A 21943-nucleotide genomic window follows, 5' to 3' on the forward strand; every position below is an offset into this window, starting at 1 on the left:
CTTACTTTTATATCTGCAGCTACCGTCATGGCTTTGAGGCCGTCTTCTCTACCTCGTCTTTTGCCCATCTCTTCGGTCGATGTGACCTGTTTATGCCTGAACATCCTATAAAAGTAAAAATATATATATATATATATATATATAATCAAGAAGTTTGCCGGATGAGGAGCATCTGTGCGCATTTACCTCAAATATACGATCTTTTCTATCCATTTGAAAGCCACATTTTCAAAAGAAAATCCATCAGTTTGATTGGTTACCCAGCAAGCTGTAGCGGTCTTTAATTGTTATAAACAGTGTTTCTATGGAAACTGTCTGACAAGGAGCTGCAAATCAAGTTTAATAACAAGAACATTGCCCATTTATGTCCGTAATGAGGAATAGCTGGGAGAAGTAGCTTCTTCCAGTCATGGCCCGTACCCTACCCACTATTCTGAGCTCTTTCACGCAGTGGCCCCGAACGTCATGTCCTGGAAAAAGGCCAATGTCTGAATCCGCCGGTTCGGCTTTATTCCAGAGGATTGTGTAGCAGCCGGCCCCTTCTTCAGGAGCGTGGCTGTCAATGGTGCAGCAGGTGCAGTGGCTCCGAGGCCTGGCTGGCCCACTGAACTTAGATTATTGTTATATTTTATTTCTTAGCTAGTGTTCAGGGGCCCCGTTTTCCTTGCTTGCACTAGGGCCCATGGCACGTTCACTATGCCACTGCCCCTCGTTCCAATGCTCTCTGCTCTAGGGGCCCTAGTCTAGAATGCTCCCTCTTGCTGAACCAACCCAAATCCTTCTCTTTCTGCAGTGGCTGCGACCAACGTCAACTAACCTAGTCTTCTTTATCCGAGTTGTCTCCTCTCTCTCTGGACATTTAAGGATAGTGGGTGACCGGACTGTGTCACTCTCGCCTTTTCTTTTATTGCTCTCTCCCCCTCCGCTGCACTGCATATTTATCTCCCATGCTGTATTTTTTTCTGTGGTGTGCTTCCTTACTGCCGGCCTACTATGTAATGTAATGTCCTTCTGTTTTTTTACTGTGTGTATGTAAAGCACTCTGATACCTACGGGTCAAGCTAGCTCTATATAAAACTTTTAAAATAAATTTGTGTAACTCTTCAACCTTCTCTTTGAACGCATCAGGAAAGCTAGGACAGACACGTTCCAGCCAAGGGCTTGTGCACTATTTTGCAATCTTAGTACAAAACACTTTGTGATGGATACAAATAATACTGAATTGTACTTGTTGCTCACTGGAGAGCATGTGTGTGAGAGTGCGCTCATGTGTGTGCAATATTATACCGGTGCTGCCTTTGCTGCACCAGTGCTGTCACTACATAACTATTTGAGTAAGTCTGTACTATTTTGTGCGATGGTTTGTGCTACTGTCCATGCTGACCCTGTTGTTATGTGCCCGATGTTGTACTGCTTCTCCTCGTGCGTTAACTTGCGTGTGTGTTGGTGAGTATCAGGAACCATGCTAGGATTTTGGGGGCCCTGTACAGAAAGGGTAATGTGCGATGCCCCTCTAATTTTGCATACAGCGTGACCCATTCAGGGATGTTTGCACCTCCGTCATTAAGCCCCCCTCCACTCCTGAAGCTACTTTATGCAGACCCTTCCTGGGCTGCATCTCTTCCTTCTCAGCCACCTACAAGCAGCTTTTTTTATAGCTCCTAAAGGATGGAAGATGTGAGGTTTGCTTTTCTTCTGAGTGGGTAAACTGCAGGGGGCCTAATCTGCGGGACAGTGGCTGACTCTTTGTTAGAAATGGGGGTCTCTAGTTTGCAGTGGGGTAAGGAAGTTACACGCCCAAGATAAGGACAAAACGACAAAAATCCAACACACATATATCAAAATATTACTTTTAAAAAGTAAAAACAGTTCAGTCAATATAAAACTATGTATGTGTCACTTTTAGTACAATGTAACTGGGATACGTCAAAACTAAAAACCAAAACAGGCACTGGGGAGGTGAGGTGCTGGAAAACAAAGCAATGCGTCGGTTCCTTACACTCGGAAAGATGATACATCGGTTCCTTGTCCCCATGGGAGGTGATGCATAGGTTCCTTACTGCTACACAGGGGAGGTGATGGGCTGGTTCCTTACTGTAAGAGGAGGTGAAGTGTCAATTTCTTACTGCGTAGCAAGGTGATGTGTGGATTCTCTAATCATGCGGTCTTGGTTCCTTACTGAAGGCCAGCGTTGATGTAGACTTAGTGCACAGGTGCAATGCGTGGAAAATCCAGGTGTTGCGGGTTGATGCGGCAGCAATCCAGGCGCTGTGCTAATTTCTGCAGTCGCAGACAGGTGTTGCGTTGATTTTTCTAGCCGCACAGCAGGGCCTGTGTCAGAGTGGTGGTCTTGGACTTCGGAGACATTGTGCGCTGAACTCGGGCTTTGGCAGTTCCTTCGTCCACGGACAGGTGCTGCATTGATTTCTTCAACCACACAGCAGTGGTGCGTGGAAATTTTTCCAGCACAGTGGCGCTGCATTGAAAAAACAGGCACTGGAAGGACGATGTATGGATTTTCAGCAACAAGAGCAGCAAAACAGCCTCCAAGGGCTTAGAACTGGAGCTGGCACCACAAGGCAGGTCAGAACTCACAGCCGTGGAGTTCAGGGTTGCTTCAGGTGAAATCTTGGAGTCCCTGACACATCTTAACAGGAGGCAAGCACACACCCTTGTGAGAATCTTATCACAGCAAAGTCCAGTCCTTGTTCTCTCCAACACAGAAGCAGCATCGGCAGGCCAACCCAACAAAGCATACACAGCAAAGGGGCAGTACTCATCCTTGCAGCTCTTCAGCTCTTCTCCTTGGTAGAGGTTCTTCTTGATACAGAAGTGTTCTAAAAGTCTGGAGCTTTATGTCCAATACTTATACCCCTTTTGGCCTTTGACGTTGGCAAACTTCAAAGAACGACTTTGTTGTTCACAAGTTCTTGCTTTGCCCAGCCTTGGCTTCAGACACACTCCACGGGGCTGCAGACAGCATTGTGAGAGGACAGGCACATCCCTATTCAGATGTCACTGACCACTCCTCCCATCACTCTAGCCTAGTAAGACCCAACCGCCTGGTGATGGCTTATCAGGATATGCAGGACACATTTCAGCTCCTTTGTGTGACTGGCTAGTATGAATGTACAAACAGTCCCTGTCAGTCTAAACCAGACATGGATTCCACAGGCAGGCAGAGACAAAGGATGATTAAACAAGAAAATGCCCAGTTTCTAAAAGTGCCATTTTCAAAAACCCATTTAAAACAAAACACTTGTTCCAAAAGATTTATTGTTAAATTCTGAGCAAGGGGAGCCGAAAATCCAAATCTCTAGCTCTTCCCAATTGAAAGTTACACTTGTAAAATGTTACAAGGAAGCTCCATTGATAACCTATGGGAGAGAGGCCTTGCAATGTGGAGAACAAAATTGGCAGTATTTAACTATCAGGGCATGTAAAACACATCAGAACATGTCCTACCTTTCACATACACTGCACTCTGCCCAGGGGGCTACCTTGGGCCTTACTTAGGAGGGCTTTACATGTAGAAACAGGGATGGTTAGGGCCTGGCCAGTGGGTGCACTTGCCAGGTCTACATGGCAGTTTAAAACTGCACTCACAAACACTGTAATGGCAGGCTACTCATGTTCTTCCAGAAAGTGGAGCGGTGCACTACCAGGTGTGTGTTGTTCAATAATTAAGACTGGTCAATTCATTGATGAAGTATCTCTTTATTTCAAAATCCATCAAATTATGCAAAAACCTCAGCCAACGCGTTTCCTTCAAGAGATTGTGCTTCGTCAGGCAGAACAAATGAAACGAGAGTCAAGGTGGTGGACTCTCCCAAGTCGTAATGGACTATGTAGTCGCCGAAAAAAATGGGCGTTCAGAAGTGATGCAGTCAGATCGTATTTAGCAACTGTGCATAGAAGCGGGGGCCTCCTTGATAATGGCCAGGTAGATAAACCTCAAGCAAATGTAATGCGGTGTTCCTTCCTCGTGTCACTTCACAGCAGTGTGATGCTACTCATGTTGGTGGCACAACCAATGCTCCAGGCCCACAAGTAGCATTTGATTTACAGGCCCTGTGCACACAGTGCACTTTACTAGGGACTTACCAGTAACTCAAATATTCCAATCATGGATAACCAGTTAATCACAATTTACACAGGGAACAGTTGCAGTTTAGCACTGGACAGTAAAGTGTGCAGACTTCTAAAACCAACAAAAATGCAATGCATCTCTCAGTGAAAAACAGGTCATCAGCAGTACGAGGACAGGGGAAAAACACACCAAAGATGCCAGGTCTAACACTCTTTGTGGGCAGCAGGACAAACCTGCAGAATGCGTCTCCTTGCAATTGGGCCATGGAAGGGCCCACCTCCCCCGCCCCAGGTCTCTATGCCCTACATAATGTCTGCAAGGCTCATCAGTGGGGAGCCCTTTCGTGCGCACAGTTAGAACGATACACCTCTATCTTAATTGAATGGACATGGGTCATGAAAGGACCGGTTTGCCATGGCCTGGGTGTGTCATACTGGTGCAGTGCCCCATGTTGGTGGGCTGAGTGTAGGGCCCTGGCAGCTGCCTAGGCCCAGCATCGGCCCTGGTGTGTACGGATGCGTTTGTGTCAGTGTAACAGAATCTGTCACAGCTGCGTTTCTGTGGTACCGGTTTCCTGTAAAGGAACATTGCTGATGCGCTGCACAGATTCTGTGTTTTTAACCCCTTCACCGCGGGGCTATTTCCCCCGTGGCACGGGGGGGGAGGGGCCCGCGCAGTGCCACCGCGCTTGTGACGAGCTTAGCTCGTCACGCTGCACGGTGGCGCTGTGCTCATGGCGAGCTGAGCTCTTCATGACCACACCCGTTTGCGTGGAACGCTCAGCACAGCAGGGGAATTATCCCCGTGTGTGAGCGCCACCCGGGTCATGACGAGCTCAGCTCGTCATGAGCACAGCGCAACCGTGCCTCATGACGAGCTGAGCTCGTCATGAGCATGGGAGGGGTTAAGGGAAGCACCACTTGTGCTGCCAATGCTATATATGTGCTGTGACTGTGGGGCGGGCATGCACCTGGTAGTTTTGTGTGTGTTGGCAGAGCCTTCACTGCTGCTGGAGGCTTGACCTGCTTCTGCTATTGTTGTACTGTTGCTTGTGTGTGTTGTACTGTGCCATGGCTGTGTGTGGATGGAACGTGTGTGTTCCCCCCTGTACCTGTCTTTGGTGCTGATTACGAATGCTCTAGAGAGGTATTCTATATTCATCTCTCCTGATAAAAATCGACACATCGGAGTTGGAAAATCATGGCTGCAACATATAGCACCTATTCTTAGATTTCCCCAATACTGGGGAACATGCAGATATTGGCACTTATGTCACCAAAATCTGCATGCTCCGCTAATTAGATTAAATTGCAGCAGGTATGACCTAAATTGTACAGTGTTCATCCCCAATTTAAGGGTTTTCAAAAGAGTAAAATGCATGGTTTGTGGGATAACTTGATAATTTCTCGAATTGAATAGTATTCATTCTTCAACCCCATGATAAGGGTATCAATATTGATTGAGGGCAGTATCTGCCTTCCTTCAATTTCGATACCCTTATCCCTACAAACACTCACTAGCACTTAAGGTCTACCAGTAGGTAGCCACCCATATGGGCTGATAAGAACTTAGCCGGGGGAAAAAGTTGAGACTAATGTGGCAAGACCACCCTTGTATCTTATCGTTTTATATTGAAGAGCACTAAAGTGAAAGGTCATATATCCATTAAAATGGTTTTAAGGCCAATGTCTCTTGGAGACATATAACATTAAAATTATTAATGAAACAAATCCAATCGATATGTTGTAATTTTGTTCCAACCCTGGCCATGTTTCGCGACAGAAATTTGATTTAGGTAAGAGCTAGATGGGGCAAGGCATGAGGAACTGAATGTGTTTCAGCCATAGATGACAAAGTTAGTGAGGAGAGACCCCCTTTGAGATCCAGCGTTAAATCAATTAAACCAGGGGTTAATTTGTGTTGACGTCCAGCATTGTCCCTCCTAAGTCATATATGGGTAGTGTAAACTGAGTTTCGAGATCCCCACTGTAGGTCCACTGCTGAGTAGAGTGTGGTATGCGTTTCAGACATTCAGATCGGTAAAAATAGCTCAGTGGTACTGGTTCGATCACATTTTTCCAAAAAATGAACCGTAGAATTTATCCATTAAAGCGCCTATTACATACTGAGACCTAAAATGTATTCCACACAATCACCAGTACACTTAGGTTCCTAACCTAACAAAGCTACTCTTCTCACCATGTTGATAGCGTTACTTAATAAGCTTGCAGTCCCTTCCCATTTTTCCAGCCAATGCATGAATTTATTTTATAATTCGTGACAATATTCCATTCGAGTTTGAAGAAGATTGGGGGGAATTTTTAAGACCATAAGATAAGGGGGGTTGCATCATGGGGAAACTGAAGCTGAAGAGTTGCGATAACAATAGGTTGTGGAGCCACAATCCGCCTTTCCGCTTGGATAGAAGTTGTGATCAGTGGTCGAAGTGGGAGGAAAAAAGTAGGGAAAATGTGGGCGGAGCTTCAGGAGGCGGGAATAGCAGAGGATTGTGTCAGGGGCGGAGTCAGAAGTGTGGCTAAAAAGAGCAAAACATACCAACTTTTAGTATGTTTGGCATTTTACTGACCAGTTTCAGCTCATAACGAACGTTATTTATTACAACCAATGGATACATGTTTATTTGAGGTTTAATATATGCGTTAATGACATTAAAATACATTTACAATAGGGGATACTTTTTCAATGAAAGAATGTCCCAAATACGCTTTAAGTGGAACCAGACCCAAGTTGGCTCCAAGCCTTTCAGTTTCTTTCATCAGAACTTCTCTTTCTTTTTTTAACCGTTTCTGAACATAAAATGATGGTTTACATTCTATGACAGGAGACTCGAGTGTTGGGGAGTACTGTTGATTACATCATTCTGTGCCCCTTTGTCAGTGCAAAATTGTAGTCCTACATTTTTTATGTGCTTCACGCAACATGTCATGAAGCCAGCATTAGTTGCCTCCTGGTTTCCTGGTGTGGTGTCTGGAAATAGCACTCAAAAATTAATATTTACACCTAAAGAAAAACAGGCTGCTTCATGCCACTGGAGCTATATTATAGATATAGTGCTCCGGGGCACAGCGGATGTGTGTGGGCCAGATTTTTGCACTATAGATTTACAGATCGAGGTGGGTGAGTCAATAAATTAACAAGGGGAACAGAACGGAACCCAGTGCGAGCCGAGCCCTGACATTGTTTGGCGAGTAAACTGTGTAACAAACATATATTTATGAAAAAGATTTCTAAAAATTAAAAAGTGCCTTTCTTCAACATGCACACGTGTTTCATTTTAGCACATTACATTTTATCACTGCCTTGAGAGATTTATTAAAAGTGACAGTTTTAAAACATGAACTTCAAAAATATTGATGTCCCTCTAACCCCTTCCATGCAATTAGTAAATGAATAGGCAAGCCCTTTGTCATGTGCACTCTGTATGTGCAATATATTCTTACATTGAGTAGCATTGTGGTTTATATAAATGCGACACAAAAGATACTTGTATAATACATACCTGAATTCTTGTATTTCAGAGTGCTCTCAAATGCGATGGGGAAAAAAGAAGCACTGTCAAATAAAATATTTGACTAGGATCAAACAGTTTGGTCAAGTGAGGAAGCCAGGAAAATTCCTTGGTTTTCTGATTTCACATTTCGCCATTCATCCTCTAGATGTGCATCTATTTCCCCCACCTGTACTTATTCTGAGGTCAATGTGTTTTTCTTTCATTCTTGGCGCTTTAGGTTGTGTGGTGGCAGACAGAAGCAACATCAAAGCTCAGAGCTCATTTTGGGTTCAAGGGTCAAAGAGTACTTCGAAGGGAGTCGAGCTTTCAGTGGCTCGCCCATCTCTGTTTACTGAAGGGTAATCAGACACTTGCACGCCTCCTTTGTAAATTAGATCTCGCCAGCACTAAAGGTGATCCAAAGTGATCCCAACAAGGCGCACCCAGATGTAAATAAGGGTACCCTTTGCCTTAACACTAATGTCATGTTACAGCCACAGGCACAAAGGAAAAGAGTCGCCCCTGTGAGAGGGTCAAGAAGGTTTCAGGGCACCCAGGAACCATATTGCAGGCAGGTGGCATCAGTGCACCCATCTGCACGGGAATATCTTCCCCCCTTTGAGATGTAGACTGGGCACCCACCTGCAATGAAAGACAGACCAGCGACTTCAAATATCAGGTCTACCTTTCACTAATGCGCTGTCCACAATGCAGGTGTGAGTTAGTGGCTGCACTCCAAACACCGCAATGAATGTGTAAGGGCGCAGTGTGCCGTCTGCCCCTGGTGTACCCAGTTAATGTACGCCACAGCAAAGAGAGGGGCAGTGCATCCTATATATGGCCATGGTGCATCCGATCTGGCACATGTGTTAAATGGAGCACAAACCCCTGTGTTCTCCATTAGGAGCAGTGCACCTGAGGTAATGTGGTTTGCCACGTTTTCACCCTGTGCAAGTGTGGTTTGTGGAACTGAATGGACCGCCATTTACCTAATCTTAAAAAATTAATTAGGTGCCCCTCGTCGTTTTACCACTGCAGAGCACTAGGGAAGCGCTGCTTCAGGTTAATCCATCGGGTAGGCAAGTTAGCGTTAAGCCTTTTAATTTTTGTGAGGGTGTGTCTGCAGCAACTGCAACTTTAGCTGTAGGGTGGAGAAATTACTAAAGTATTGCATGGTATAGCCAACATGATAGCTCCGGTCCTCACTGTTTTGTTTATTACTATCATTAAGGCGTAAAATGGAAAACTGCCTCAAACCTTTCCCTACTGAAACAAGCATTTGCAATGCAATAGGTCTCGCAGTTGTGAGAGTTTGAGCTATTTGCATTGTAAATGGCAATGCCTTTTATGTACGTGTTGGTTTTTAAAACATAAATAAAAGGCATTGTCATTTATAATGGCAATAGCTTAAACTCTCGCAAATGCGAGACCTTTTGCATTGCAAATGCTTGTTTTTAAAAGGGCCAAGGTTTGGGCACAGTCTGTCACAAATTCCACACCTGGAGTGCTCTTCCTTTCCTTGTGGCATCATCAGTCTGATGTGACTATTGAATTGTTCACAGTGGGGGCAGGCAGGGGGGGCCGTTACTAAATGAGGTGTAAATGATTGCAGCAGCAGGGCCACCAAAGGAACCCGTTTTCGCTGCTGATTGATTACTCCTCCAGTGAAACACTTCTCCTACAGTGTTGTTGGGCAGGCTCCTGGTGCCAGATACAGAGGGGAAGGGGGAGGAGGTTGTGGCGACTTCAGAGGCCTTCCTCAATCTGCATCACACAGGGCTGAACTGTCTCGCAATACTTTTTACATTAGACCATCCCCGCCGTCCCGGGACGCATTTTTAAAATAAAGAAGTAGGGGAACGGACTTTGTTAAATTAAAAAAGTAGAGGCACCGTCGTGCCCTTCCGATCCCACCCACTTCTACCACTGGTTGTGATACAGGGAAGCGCTACGGGCGGATAACGCTTAGGGGAGGGGTGCTGGGGGATGAGTCAGAAGGAGGCAGGAGAGCACAAGAGGCTGCCAATGGACCTTTATCCACTGTAGGCACAGTTTAGGAGAAAGAGCGGTGAGGCGTGAAATTTTATTAGATGGAGCTTCGTTGGCAGAGGCTACACAGATAGAAGTAGAAGAATCAAGAACCTTGGCTAATTTTTCAGGTACAGCCCATTGTGTTGCACCCAGCCTTTCTTCAACATTGATAATTTCATTGAGTATTGCCCCCATTGCATTGGTTAAAACAGTGGGGATAGAATTAGTCCGGATATGTTTTTAACTTAATTCCTTTGAGGTATATTTCCATTTGCAAATGATGTGCATACCTTGGGAAACTTAAAAACAGGACCCAAGAACTGCTTCGGCCTCTGACTGGCTCAGACAGGCCGGTCTTGAGAAGGGCACATCCTGGGTGCGGTCTGCGCTGCAGTAGTCGCAGGTGCACTAACTAGCACTCTTGCCCCTACTGTGTCAAGCAAACAGTGCTGGGATATGGGCCTTGAAGTTCTAGGGTGAAAAGTAGCTTCCAAATGAGAAGAGCGTCATTGGTTCAGTTATTAAATAAATAATGCTGTTCATTTAGTATCAAACGTTAAAATCTGGTACTCATTATTTCCAACATGTTATGCCGTACACTTAGCTGGTTAGTTCGACAGCTTTGGGAAGGATGTTGAATGGTGAGCGTAAAGGGATTCATCAAACAATATGAAGTAAAGCCATTTTGTTATGTACAGATTATAGTGGCCGACAGCAAAGGTGTTGTCATTGTTTCCTGTCCACCTCTTCCACTGAAAGTTGTAGGGAACACCATTGAGCCTGACCACATACTTGCATCAACACTGTAAGGAAAAGTATATTTTTGTTGTGTTCCCACATTTTTAGGTCTCGTCTAGACAGCGGGAAATATTTTGTTTACGGTCAGTTGGTTTACAGCATGCCCATTGCTTTCCATTTGTTGTGTTCGATGTCACTGATAATTGCTTGCTTTTAGGTGGTTAGCACAAGCTAGAGTGCCCTCAGGTCGTCTTTTGAACTCTCCTCCGGAGCATCGCCCACTTATTTGCGCCCTTCCACAGCTTTGTTTGTGGGAGCTACTTTTTAGGTCAGAGTGTACCAGATGAGCTGTCTGGTTTGCTGAAAAAACCTTGAGGACATTCAGAAAGCTTCCCTGGGAATGCATTCTGCCCATTGCTTACCATTGTCTTTGTGGTTTGTAGCTCACACCTCCTTGCTATTTGCTGGCTTTATTTGTTTTATGCTGTCCAGCTTGGGTACATCCCTTCCCTTGCCCAAACCTTGTTTACTGTAACCTTCCAAGATCTCACTTTCTGTAAACAGGCTTTTATATCTTGTTCTTCTCACATTTGCTGTGCATTTAAAGACAAAGGTCAAATATCAGGCTCCATCTTCTGAGGGAGCTTGGTGTTTACTTTTCTTTCTTTGACTTCAAAGTGAGAGCGTTTATAGCAAAGCAAGAGGAATGCAGATTACTCTTCCCCGTTCGTGCCCCTTCTGTGCTCCAGTTTACAAGGCTGTAACACCCTTAAAACAAGCCTGCAGGGAGGGAGGAGGAGGAAGGAGGTGCATGCACATTCTGTGACAACAAATATGTTGAGGTTCTTCAATCAAATCACTGTTGGCTTTTGCTTAATGTGAACCTCTAGTGATGTCTACTGATCTTTCTGTTTAGAAGTCAGCAAGTACTAAGCCATTTTAATAATAAAACGTATTTGCAAGCTGAAAGGTGTAGCCTACACAACTAAATAGGAGGAATAATCTCTTTATGTGCAACACTTGCAGTAGCACCGTGCCATAAAAACCTAAACAACAACGATTACTGCTTTCTAGAAAAATGTAAAAAGGAGCTTAGAAACCAACTACATTATTTAAACTAGAGCCTTAAACATCGTGTCTATGTCAAAACATGTTTTTTATGCTATCTGGTGGATGGTTGTGTTGTCAACAATGATATAGTTGAAAATGTTCCACTGAAACAACAGCTTACCACCAGAGCTGGCTTTAGGACTGCTGGTGGGCCTGTCTGAGCCTGTCCGAGACCAGAGGAGGCTGGGCTGAACCTACCCTCTTAGATCCTTTAATCCATTCTCATAGCTCTTAGGAACCCATCTCCAACAGGACCATTCACCACCATGTCCCCTTACTAGCTCCAGTTCCAGCCCAGACTCCATCTGCAGCTTTAAAGGCCCAGGTAGGGATACAACATCCATCATTTCTACTATTACAGTCTTCTTGGGATTAACTTATTGGCCGTGGTGTTGGAGTATTAGTCGTATAAGGGCCACGGCATCTAATGGAATGGGGAAGCGCAGGGTGCCTGCCTTAGTGGGCTCCTCAGGTGCTGTGGTGACCATGGACTCGTTCCTGCAGCGGGCAGCATCGGTTCTTGACAAGGAGACCGAATTGGTGAACAGGCGCCTCTCCAGATCTCCTGTAACTCTTCATCTTCCCATGTCTACATGTGCACAGAGTCCTGCGGTCAGCATTGAAGAATCATTCAATGATTCGTGGATCCTAAAACCAGCTGGGCCAAATAGCTTGAATAGCCATTCAATCGGTCACCAGGTACTCCTTACTTCGACCATTTTGATCAATAAACCTGGGACGGTTAACGCAGATTCCTGTAGGGGGACAAGTGGGCCTCCGTACAAAAAAGACTTTCCAGTTCAGGGTAGGTACCACAAAGGTTCCCCACACTGAAGTGTTTTCGTACTTGGGAGTCACCCTGGATGAACACCAGAACTTGGGCCCATTAAAACAGAGAAAGAGGGGTGACTTAGTGCTGGCAAACAGGGCCATTTTGAATTTTGCTACTAAGTTAGGCAAAAGACCTATAACAGCACTTTTACAGATATACCAGGCTAAATGTGTCGCAATGGCTTTTTATGGCTGCGAAATATGGGGGCATGAAGCTATGGAAGATTTGCAAATGTCCAAGAACACGTTTATGAAGCATTTATTGGGTGTGCCAATTGGAACTTTGAACATGGTTGTGCACGAAGAACTGGGGGTCCCATATCTGAGTGACACGCTGGCTCTCCGTCCACTAACCTTTTGGTTGAAAACTTGGCGTAATGAGGAACTGTCATTGACCCAGTTGATACTGAAAGAGTGTATGTCTCTTGATAACTCGTACTATATACCATGGCTCTCAGTTACATAAAGACCAGCTTCAAAAGACTGGGCAGAGCAGAACTATACACCAATCCCGACATGGTATCAAAAAAGGATTTGGCTAGGGTTAGGGAGTCTTTCTGCAGTCTAAGTAAAGTGGAGCGGGAAGAACAGGAACTGCAGAAACCCAGCGTTCGAAAAATGTTAACCTTGAATAAAACATTATCCACCGAGCCTTATCTCCTGATTTCTTTTAGTACATGTGATAGTCTTTTGCTGACTAGGTTTCGCCTGGGTTTTTTTCACCTCTTGTTGGCTTTGCGTAGGGGGTGCACTAGAGGACAGAACTTAGCATTCTGTGGGTGCAACAGTGTGTCTCCACAGGATTTGCTTCATTTTCTTTTCTTTTGTAGGTTTAATGTGACTTCCCGGAAAAATGTTATTGTCCAGATTTTAAGGAGATTGAAATTCAGGCAGGCACGCCCAGCTCTTATGTATCTACAGTTGTTGCACGAAGACTCTGTCTTGTTTGTTCCTAGTTTTATTAAATCTGCAGTAAAATGTAGGGTCCCTTCTGAATAGTTGGTAGCATTTTTGAGTGTCATTAAACAATTTAGCCCCCTGTATGTGATATAATCACCACCAGGATAATCTAATTGCTGGTTTATTTGAATCTTTTGTTTTCAGGGGATTAAGCATTTTGCTGGGCATTTTATATATAAAATGGTGCCCGTATGTAATCAACAGTGTATTGGTTTCATGAAATTTTATTATTGTTTTTATATATGTGAACTTTTATGGTTTTACAGCTGTAAACCGAATAAAGTTATTTGAATGTGATAGCTTCTCTCTTCTCAGTTATTGTTTGAGTTTGTCCATTTTCTTAAGCTCTCCAGTGTGCAGTGACCCAGAGTTCTTTCAGTATACGTGCATTGTTGTTGGGATTCATGATCTACCAGTAACTGAACTTCTTCCTCTCTTTTTTCTCTTCCTCTTCAGGGTGTAGGTGACAGCCTCCACGCACCATTCGTGTTAAATCACAACCCCAGGAACACAAAGGAGAAAGCAGACCTTGAACTTCCCGATGACGTGGATCAGGAACTCTCCATCCGGATAGGTAGAGCTGCGCATCACAAAGGCAAGCATCCTGTCATATACCACGTAGTCATCATGAGAAGGGGCATTTGTGTAGTTATAAAAGCAAATAAAGGGATGGGGAGCATTGTGATGACCAAGAAGGTGGCCAGATGTTCTCTGAATGTAATTCTCTATCCTCTATGCTGTTCTCAAAGCCAATTCCAACTATCTGGAGATTTACTTGTAGACCCGTGCCAGCGGAAGGCAGGCAGTCCATGTTACATTAAAACATATGATTAGATGTGTGCATGTTGCATTACATAGGGCACAGACCAGCAAATTAAATGTGTTATCGCAGGAGCTATTATTTTATTGATCTACGGAAAAGAGTCTCAGTCTAGGTGCCTGTTGCTGTTCATTTCCCTGCGCTCATTCTTCGGTAGTTTGAGCTCTAAGGCTGTATGTGTAAAGCTACTGTGCAGTTGCACAGACTTGCATACCAGATAGCCATTTGCGGGTAGCAGTGAAGTTACACAGATACAGGTCCTGCTGCTATGTAAGTGAACCACAAGTTGATGTCTTGGAAATGGCTCAACAATTTGGGACTTTGTGGAAAGACCAATTGATAACTTACATTTTGCCCAATTTAGAAGACCATCAAAGTGATTTGTTGCCTAGTGGCTTTTTAAAGTTTGCCGGAGTAGCGAAACGATTTACTTAATCATCTAAATTGCAAGAAATACTTCCCATTGTGGAAATCAAGAGGCAAACAAGTTGGCTTGCTGTAGCTTCCCTTGCTTAGAGCCGACTTTCAAATGCCCTACACCGGTGCTAGTACTCCAGTGACATTCTCAGACTTGACCAACATTGAATAATGTTAACTATGTGATCGTACTGTCCAAACGTTGATACTGGATTATTTTAAACACAGGACCTCGAAAGAACACACACCTATACAGTTGCAAAGCACAAGCACTTTACAAGAGAAAGAGTACCAGCAAGAAGAATGGTAACAGTAGCAGTCCTAGTGATTTGAGGAGCTAGTCGGGTGATATTCTCCTACGGGACCAGCCAAAGGCCAACTACAAACATGATAAGAAGCCCCGAGTTAAACGTTGGCACTTAACTATCATATCTTAACAGAACTTTTAACCTTTTTGAACTGCGATGTCTCTTTTTTTATGCTTTTATAGTAATGCAATGTTTTTAATTAACTTATGCAAATAAATAAACTACCACACTATGTGATCGTAAAGCATGAAGGGGCGAGGCCCTGGAGAGACAGGCTTTGGACCTCCTACACTGACCAAACAGCGGCATCTACCCTCTCCCATTGTAAGCATGCCATCATCTGGAGCCACCTTTCACGCCCTAGGAAGGTTTTATTTGGAGCCCAGCTTTGCAGAACCAGCTGCCTGAGCTGGAAACCTATTCTGTGGAAAGCTTTCCAGCTCAGCAAGTGACAATGGGTATTCACTGGACCGCTGTATGGGTGAAGAAACTGTGTCTCACAGCTGCACCATGTGGGTTGCCAGGCCTGCACCCTCATTACATTTTACATTCTAAGAGTACTAGCTAAGTACATGGCAGCAGAGATCTCCAGCTTTATAAGTTAAAAAGCAAGCTGATAATACAGTTCGCGGATAGCCTCAAAATAACCATTTTCCTCATGTTGTCAACGAGCATAGCCTTTGAACAGCTAAACCCTGCCATTTAACGCCCTTCAGATCTTCACTGGCATCAGCCATGAGCTTAAGATCTTTACTAATGGAAGACGGTAATTACCTTTTCCATTGCCCTCATTTGGGCTTCTACAGGTCTGCCCTGTGGCATTCTCAAAACAAGTGCGTCTGTTTCATTTTTCTTATCCCATGCGGTTCAGAGGAAGCAGTTTTACTCCAGCAACTGAGGTATTCTATAGACCAACACCCATTCCCTCTCACTTGACTATGCTGACGCATGTGTTGTACCAGTTTCCATCTGATGGCAATCCTGTCTTATAGTCCAAACTGATCATGCAGCCTTTACCCAACCATTGTGGGGTCAACTTTGTCCCAGGTTCTCTTTCACAATTAGAGATCCCCTCCCCTGTGGCAGTGTAAATTAAAGCACAACAAACGAAAACAATTTCTTGCAGTGCACTTGTCAAAGAAATCTCACTGATTATTCATAACTTTGAACATTCTTTGATCGTGTGTTTTACTGTCTTTCCTAGCATGTGTCGTATGTGTTATGGACCACAACTTGCGATCTGCATTAGGCAACTAACCGCCGCCAGTATACACAGGGCTGTGTGCCTAATGCTCGAAGGCTATGCTTGTCCATGGTTGGGTGGGATCTACGCCAGAGTAAATGGTCACAACCTTTGCCTTATTCCTAGCAGTATGTACGACTATACCTGCCCCAACACCTCCCATCCTCCTCTTCCTCACTGTGCCCCAAACTACCACTTCATAAATATGCTCGAGGAGCGTAGCGCATTCCTCTTCACTGCCTCATTCGAGCACAGTGCCTCCATGTATACCCCCTGGCAGCTGCCCACAAATGAAGCTCCTGTCTCTCATGAAAAGCACCCGACTTCTGGGCAGATTGTCGCTTTCCCTGCAGCCCTTAACGACCTTGGATGCCGCAGATGTCACGATCCTGCTGCTGGTTGTCGTGCCCTCTTAATCATAGGCTGACCTGGCACTGCGGAGACCTCGACGTCGTTATTGAACCTTTGGGCATTGGCTGCACGTGGCGCCTATTCCATGGTCACGTGTCCTGCTGGTAATGATGATACCCCGAGCCTACAGAAACGGACGCCATTGAAGGGAGCCTCAGTCTCGCGCATTGGGTTTGTACCAGCACGTGTAAGGCTGTCCTGCCGCCATGCTCCAGAACCTGCAGCCCAGGGTGATGCAAGGGAGGGCCATGCCCACTGCCAGTGTCCCAGTAACCTTCAATACCACCGCAGGAAAGAACAGCAAGGTGCACGGTCGAGCACCGTGACTGGAAGGGCCATACTGTGCGCGGTTTTGAAAGCCCAGGGTCGCTGCTTGTGCCTCTGCCTCTTTCCCCACCTCCCTGAATTTAATTGCTGCAAGCAGAGAGAGAGGAAGGGAAGGAAGAGAGAAAGCAATTATAGAGGGAGAAGAGAGAGTGGAGAAAGAACTGATGGGTGGAAAGAGACTTCGTGAAGAGACCAAGGGAGCTGGGCTAGTTTGAGCAGTTTTGCCAGGGGCATCTCCCCTTGTCCGTCCCTGGTACCAAGTCACCGCACGCATCTATCTGAATAGGTGGGCTGTGAAGCGCCGTGCTCCATTCCTGCCAGACCGCCCCCCTTTTTAGCACCACCGTAGCCCCCTGAGCCAAACGCATCCAAATTAATTGTATTCCATCATAGACAGAGGCCTGTACTTCCGCCTTACCCAGGAGCCAAGCTGGCAACACTTCAGCGGGTGACAGACTTACTTAATTAAAAACGATTCTTGCTGAAACCTAACAAATGCTGCGCAGGGCCGGCTCCTGGCATCCGCCGTGCAATAAAGCTTGTTACTATAGAAAATGCCTCGGGCACACCGGCAAACGATTGGCAGGCGCCGCGGTTGCACGATGGCACTTACTGTGTAGATATTACAAAAATAAAAGGGAAAACAAACTCCAGAAAGTGGAAATGGCTATGAGAACACAGCCTCTGTGCTGATTGCTTTCCTGAATCTAAGACGAAAATCAATACTTGCCTAATCTGTGGTTTCTTCTCTTCTGTCTGTGGTGGAGGGAGCAAAAGTCATTTTTCGTCAGAAGACTTTCATAGACAAAAACACGTTATTATATCGTCAATACTCTCGGGCCAGAGTTTTACCCGAGCATGCTTTAGGTTGGTCTTAGAGCGGTGCCTGGGGTTATCATTGAATAGTGGACCGGGTGATGGCTCCTTATGATTATTCCCAGTTTTTGGGCCAGGTTTGGTTTTCCATATAGCACTGTTCTCTATGCTGTGCTATGGTCACACTATGAACTAAAATAGGTGCACGAAAAAGCGGCCACTTTTTCTAGCCGCCTCTGTGCGCACAGCGTTGCTTGTGTAGTCCCGGGAGGGTTAATATTTGCGTTCATACTTCTTAGCTACTGCATGTCCAACATCTTAAATTAATAAATTCATATGTGTAAAGCGCGAACCCCTTAATGTTTCAAGCACTCCTTAATGTTTCAAGCACCACTTAATTCAGAGCTTTCCAAACTGTGTTTCCCGACAGAGTACTGTGTCGCCTGTAAACGGTGTGTCGCAGGCACTTAGCACATAACTGCTGCTAATTAAGAGGCATCCCTAGACACTCTGCTCTATGGTCTTTTAAAGACCTGTGACTTGCTCGGGTGCGGCTGTGTGTGTGCCCAGGAAGCTGGGGTGAGGTGACAGACGGAGGGGGGACGGAGGGAGGAAGACAGAGGGAGGAAGACAGAGGGAGGGCGACAGAGGGAGGGCGGGCGACAGACAGAGGAAGGGAGACAGAGGGAGGGAGGGAGACAGAGGGAGGGAGGCAGAGGGAGAGGGAAACCGTGGGAGACAGAGAGAGAGGGAAACAGAGGGAGGGAGACAGAGGGTGGGAGTCCGGGATAGACAGAGGGAGAGAGACAGATAGAGGGAGACAGAGGGAGGAGGGTGATAGGGGGAGGGACACAGACAGAAGGAGACAGAGGGAGGGAGGGAGACAGACAGAGAGAGAGAGAGGGAAACCGTGGGAGACAGAGAGAGAGAGGGAGACAGGGAGGGAGACAGAGGGAGAGAGTCTGTGGTAGACAGAGGGAGGGAGAGGGAGACAGATAGTGGGAGACAGAGGGAGGGAGACAGAGAGAGGGAGACAGGCAGAGAGGGAGACAGGCAGAGGGAGACAGGGACAGACAGATACAGGCAGAGACAGGGACAGACAGATAGAGGCAGAGACTGAGACAGACAGGGTCAGAGAGGGAGAGGGAGGGAGACAGGGACAGACAGGCAGATAGAGGCAGGGACAGACAGGGTCAGAGAGGGAGAGGGAGGGAGACAGGGACAGACAGGCAGATAGAGGCAGGGACAGACAGATAGAGGCAGAGATTTAGACAGACAGGGACAGAGAGGGAGAGAGACAGAGAGGTAGAGGAAGGGAGACCGAGGGAGGGAGACAGGGATAGACAGGCAGATAGAGGCAGAGACTGAGACAGGCAGAGGCAAAGAGAGGGAGAGGGAGAGAGAGAGAGAGAGAGGGAGCGGGAAGATAAAGAGAGAGAGGGAGACCGAGAGAGGGAGACAGAGGGAGGGAGGCAGAGTGAGACAGAGGGAGGGAGTCAGGGGGAGACAGAGGGGAGGAGAGGGAGACAGAGAGAGAAGGAGACAGAGAGAGAGGGAGACAGAGAGGGAGGGAGGGAGACAGAGAGGGAGGGATACAGAGAGGGAGGGAGACAGAGAGGGAGGGAGACAGAGAGGGAGGGAGACAGAGGGAGGGAGACAGAGGGAGGGAGACAAAGGGAAGGAGACAGAGGGCGGGAGACAGAGGGCAACAGTCAGAGGGAGACAGTCAGAGGGAGGGAGACAGACAGAGGGAGGGAGACGGACAGAGAGAGGGAGACCGGGACAGACAGGCAGATAGAGACAGGGACAGACAGATAGAGTCAAAGACTGAGACAGACAGAGGAAGTAAGAGGGAGAGGGAGAGGGAGAGAGAGAGGGAGGCAGAGGATGACGGAGGGAGGGAGCGGGAGGATACAGAGAGAGAGGGAGACAGAGAGAGGGAGACAGAGAGAGGGAGACAGAGGGAGGGAGGCAGAGTGAGACAGAGGGAGGGAGTCACAGGGAGGCAGAGGGGAGGAGAGGGAGACAGACAGAGGGAGGGAGACAGAGAGAGAAGGAGACAGAGAGAGAGGGAGACAGAGGGAGAGGGAGACAGAGAGAGAAGGAGACAGAGAGGGAGGGAGACAGACAGAGGGAGGGAGACAGACAGAGGGAGGGAGACAGACAGAGGGAGGGAGACAGAGGGAGGGAGACAGAGAGGGAGGGAGGGAGACAGAGAAGGAGGGACACAGAGAGGGAGGGAGGCAGAGGGAGGGAGGCAGAGGGAGGGAGACAGAGGGAGGGAGACAGAGGACGGGAGACAGAGGGCGGGAGACAGAGGGCGACAGTTAGAGGGAGACAGTCAGAGGGAGGGAGACAGACAGAGGGAGGGAGACGGAGGGAGGTAAAGTGAGACAGAGGGAGGGAGTCAGGGGGAGACAGAGGGGAGGAGAGGGAGACAGACAGAGGGAGGGAGACCGAGAGAGAGGGAGACCGAGAGAGAGGGAGACCGAGAGAGAGGGAGACCGAGAGAGAAGGAGACAGAGAGGGAGGGAGACAGACAGAGGGAGGGAGACAGAGAGGGAGGGAGGCAGAGGGAGGGAGACAGAGGGAGGGAGACAATGGGAGAGAGAGGGAGGGAGACAGAGGGAGGGAGACAGAGAGGGAGGGAGACAGAGAGGGAGGAAGACAGAGGGAGGGAGACTGAGGGAGGGAGACAGAGGGAGGGAGACAGAGGGAGGGAGACAGAGGGAGGAAGACAGAGGGAGGAAGACAGAAGACAGGAGACAGAGGGAGACAGTCAGAGGGAGACAAAGGGAGACAGTCAGAGGGAGACAGTCAGACAGACAGAGGGAGGGAGACAGACAGAGGGAGGGAGGCAGAGTGAGACAGAGGGAGGGAGACCATTTGCCCACTTGTATTTCAAAATGTTCTTCTGGGAATAGAGAAACCCTCCCCTCCCCTCCCCCAAACTCCCCTTAGGTGGTTCGGGCTCGCTCGCTACACTGCCTTACGGTGTCACAAAATGTTGCATCTCCAAAAAGTGTGTCACCAACATGAAAAGTTTGGAAAGCTGTGCCTTAATGTTTCAAGGCGCTAGGGGCCGTCGGAGAGATTACACAAGTACAGAGTCACATGATGCTGTTGCCTGTGCCGGGCATCGAACCCTGAGCCCCACGCTCCAGACTCAGCCGCTCTGGCCGCCGCGCTACACCTCTCCCTTACCTTTTGAGTAGAGGGAGAAATGAGCCCATTTAGCAATTAGCTGTGTCCCAAAATGGTATTACTACACACATTGCTAAATTGCTACTCTCATGTAAAGATTGCTGCGAGGAACACCAGTTCACACCCTCACTAATGCGCAGGGGCAAGTCTGCTTGCTCAGTGCATTTTTGCCAGCTTTATGTTTTAATTCAGTGGGTATGAAAATGCAAATGATATACTCAAAGCGCATTGCAGCTTAAGCCCTACAACACAGCGTACTCAAGAATGGCTCTCAAATAGAGCACGCATATCATTCCGTGCCACGGCTGTGCACAGTGCTTAATTGGTTCACTAATAAGTGCCAGGGCCCTCGTCAGGAAGCCACTGCAGCTTGCACCACACATTGCCCTGTTAGCGCTGCCAGTGACAGTACTGACGCAACTACTAACTATTACACTTTAAATTTGTGACAATTCAGACTATTCCAGGCCCCCCTAAGTTATAAGAATGGTGTGGGCAGCAGGTATTAGTCATTTGTAATCAGTACATATTGAATAATTAAACAACTGTTGTTGTGTTCATCTCTATATTAGATAAACAGCATTACCATGTGGCAGATTGTCCCAAGTGCAGGTGTTGACAATTAAGTGCCGGTGCCGAGCACCGGAAACCACTAGCTCAAATTAAGCACTGGCTGTGCCGTGTATCCGGGTTTGCTCTTTGCTTTTATAAACTGTCATCGGGTGTTTTTCTTCAGTTTGTGCACATATAGCAAACAAAAACAGCAAATCCTAAAATGAAACAATCTGTAAAGGAAAGCATAGGTCTGCAGTAGGACAACCCAAAAGACTGACTACCTGCTGCACGCACATTGCTTTGGAATGATATAACATGAGTCCACAGAACACTACATTAACACCCATCATTAGCAGTCCATCTGCACACAGCACATAGAGCCCCTGTTTGGATGTTTTGGCCTATGTCAAATACAGAGTGAGGGGCCCCACAGACCAAAGGGACAGCTCCCCAAAAAATACTTAAATGTCAAATCTATAATTCCTTTTGGATGCACTTCTCTTAATCACACTCTACAACCATTCATTCACATGTGCCCCCCTTGGGATTTGTATGAATCTATGTGAATGGT

At 46.8% G+C, this 21943-nt stretch overlaps 1 protein-coding gene across 2 annotated transcripts in view; it reads left to right on the forward strand.

Moving 5' to 3' along the window:
• The window catches only part of SLC39A11 (solute carrier family 39 member 11), a 2376444-nt gene that overhangs the window by 968046 nt on the left and 1386455 nt on the right, over nucleotides 1–21943 (forward strand). Inside the window, exon 5 of one of the 2 annotated variants that reach the window (XM_078654275.1) lies at nucleotides 13728–13866. In XM_078654275.1, coding sequence (XP_078510401.1) covers nucleotides 13728–13866 — 139 coding nt within the window. The remainder of the gene's footprint in view (nucleotides 1–13727; nucleotides 13867–21943) is intronic. The other variant, XM_078654276.1, reaches the window with a different exon arrangement.

Source organism: Lissotriton helveticus, chromosome 7, assembly GCF_964261635.1.
Source record: "Lissotriton helveticus chromosome 7, aLisHel1.1, whole genome shotgun sequence".
In the NCBI taxonomy this organism is placed as follows: Eukaryota; Metazoa; Chordata; class Amphibia; order Caudata; family Salamandridae; genus Lissotriton; species Lissotriton helveticus.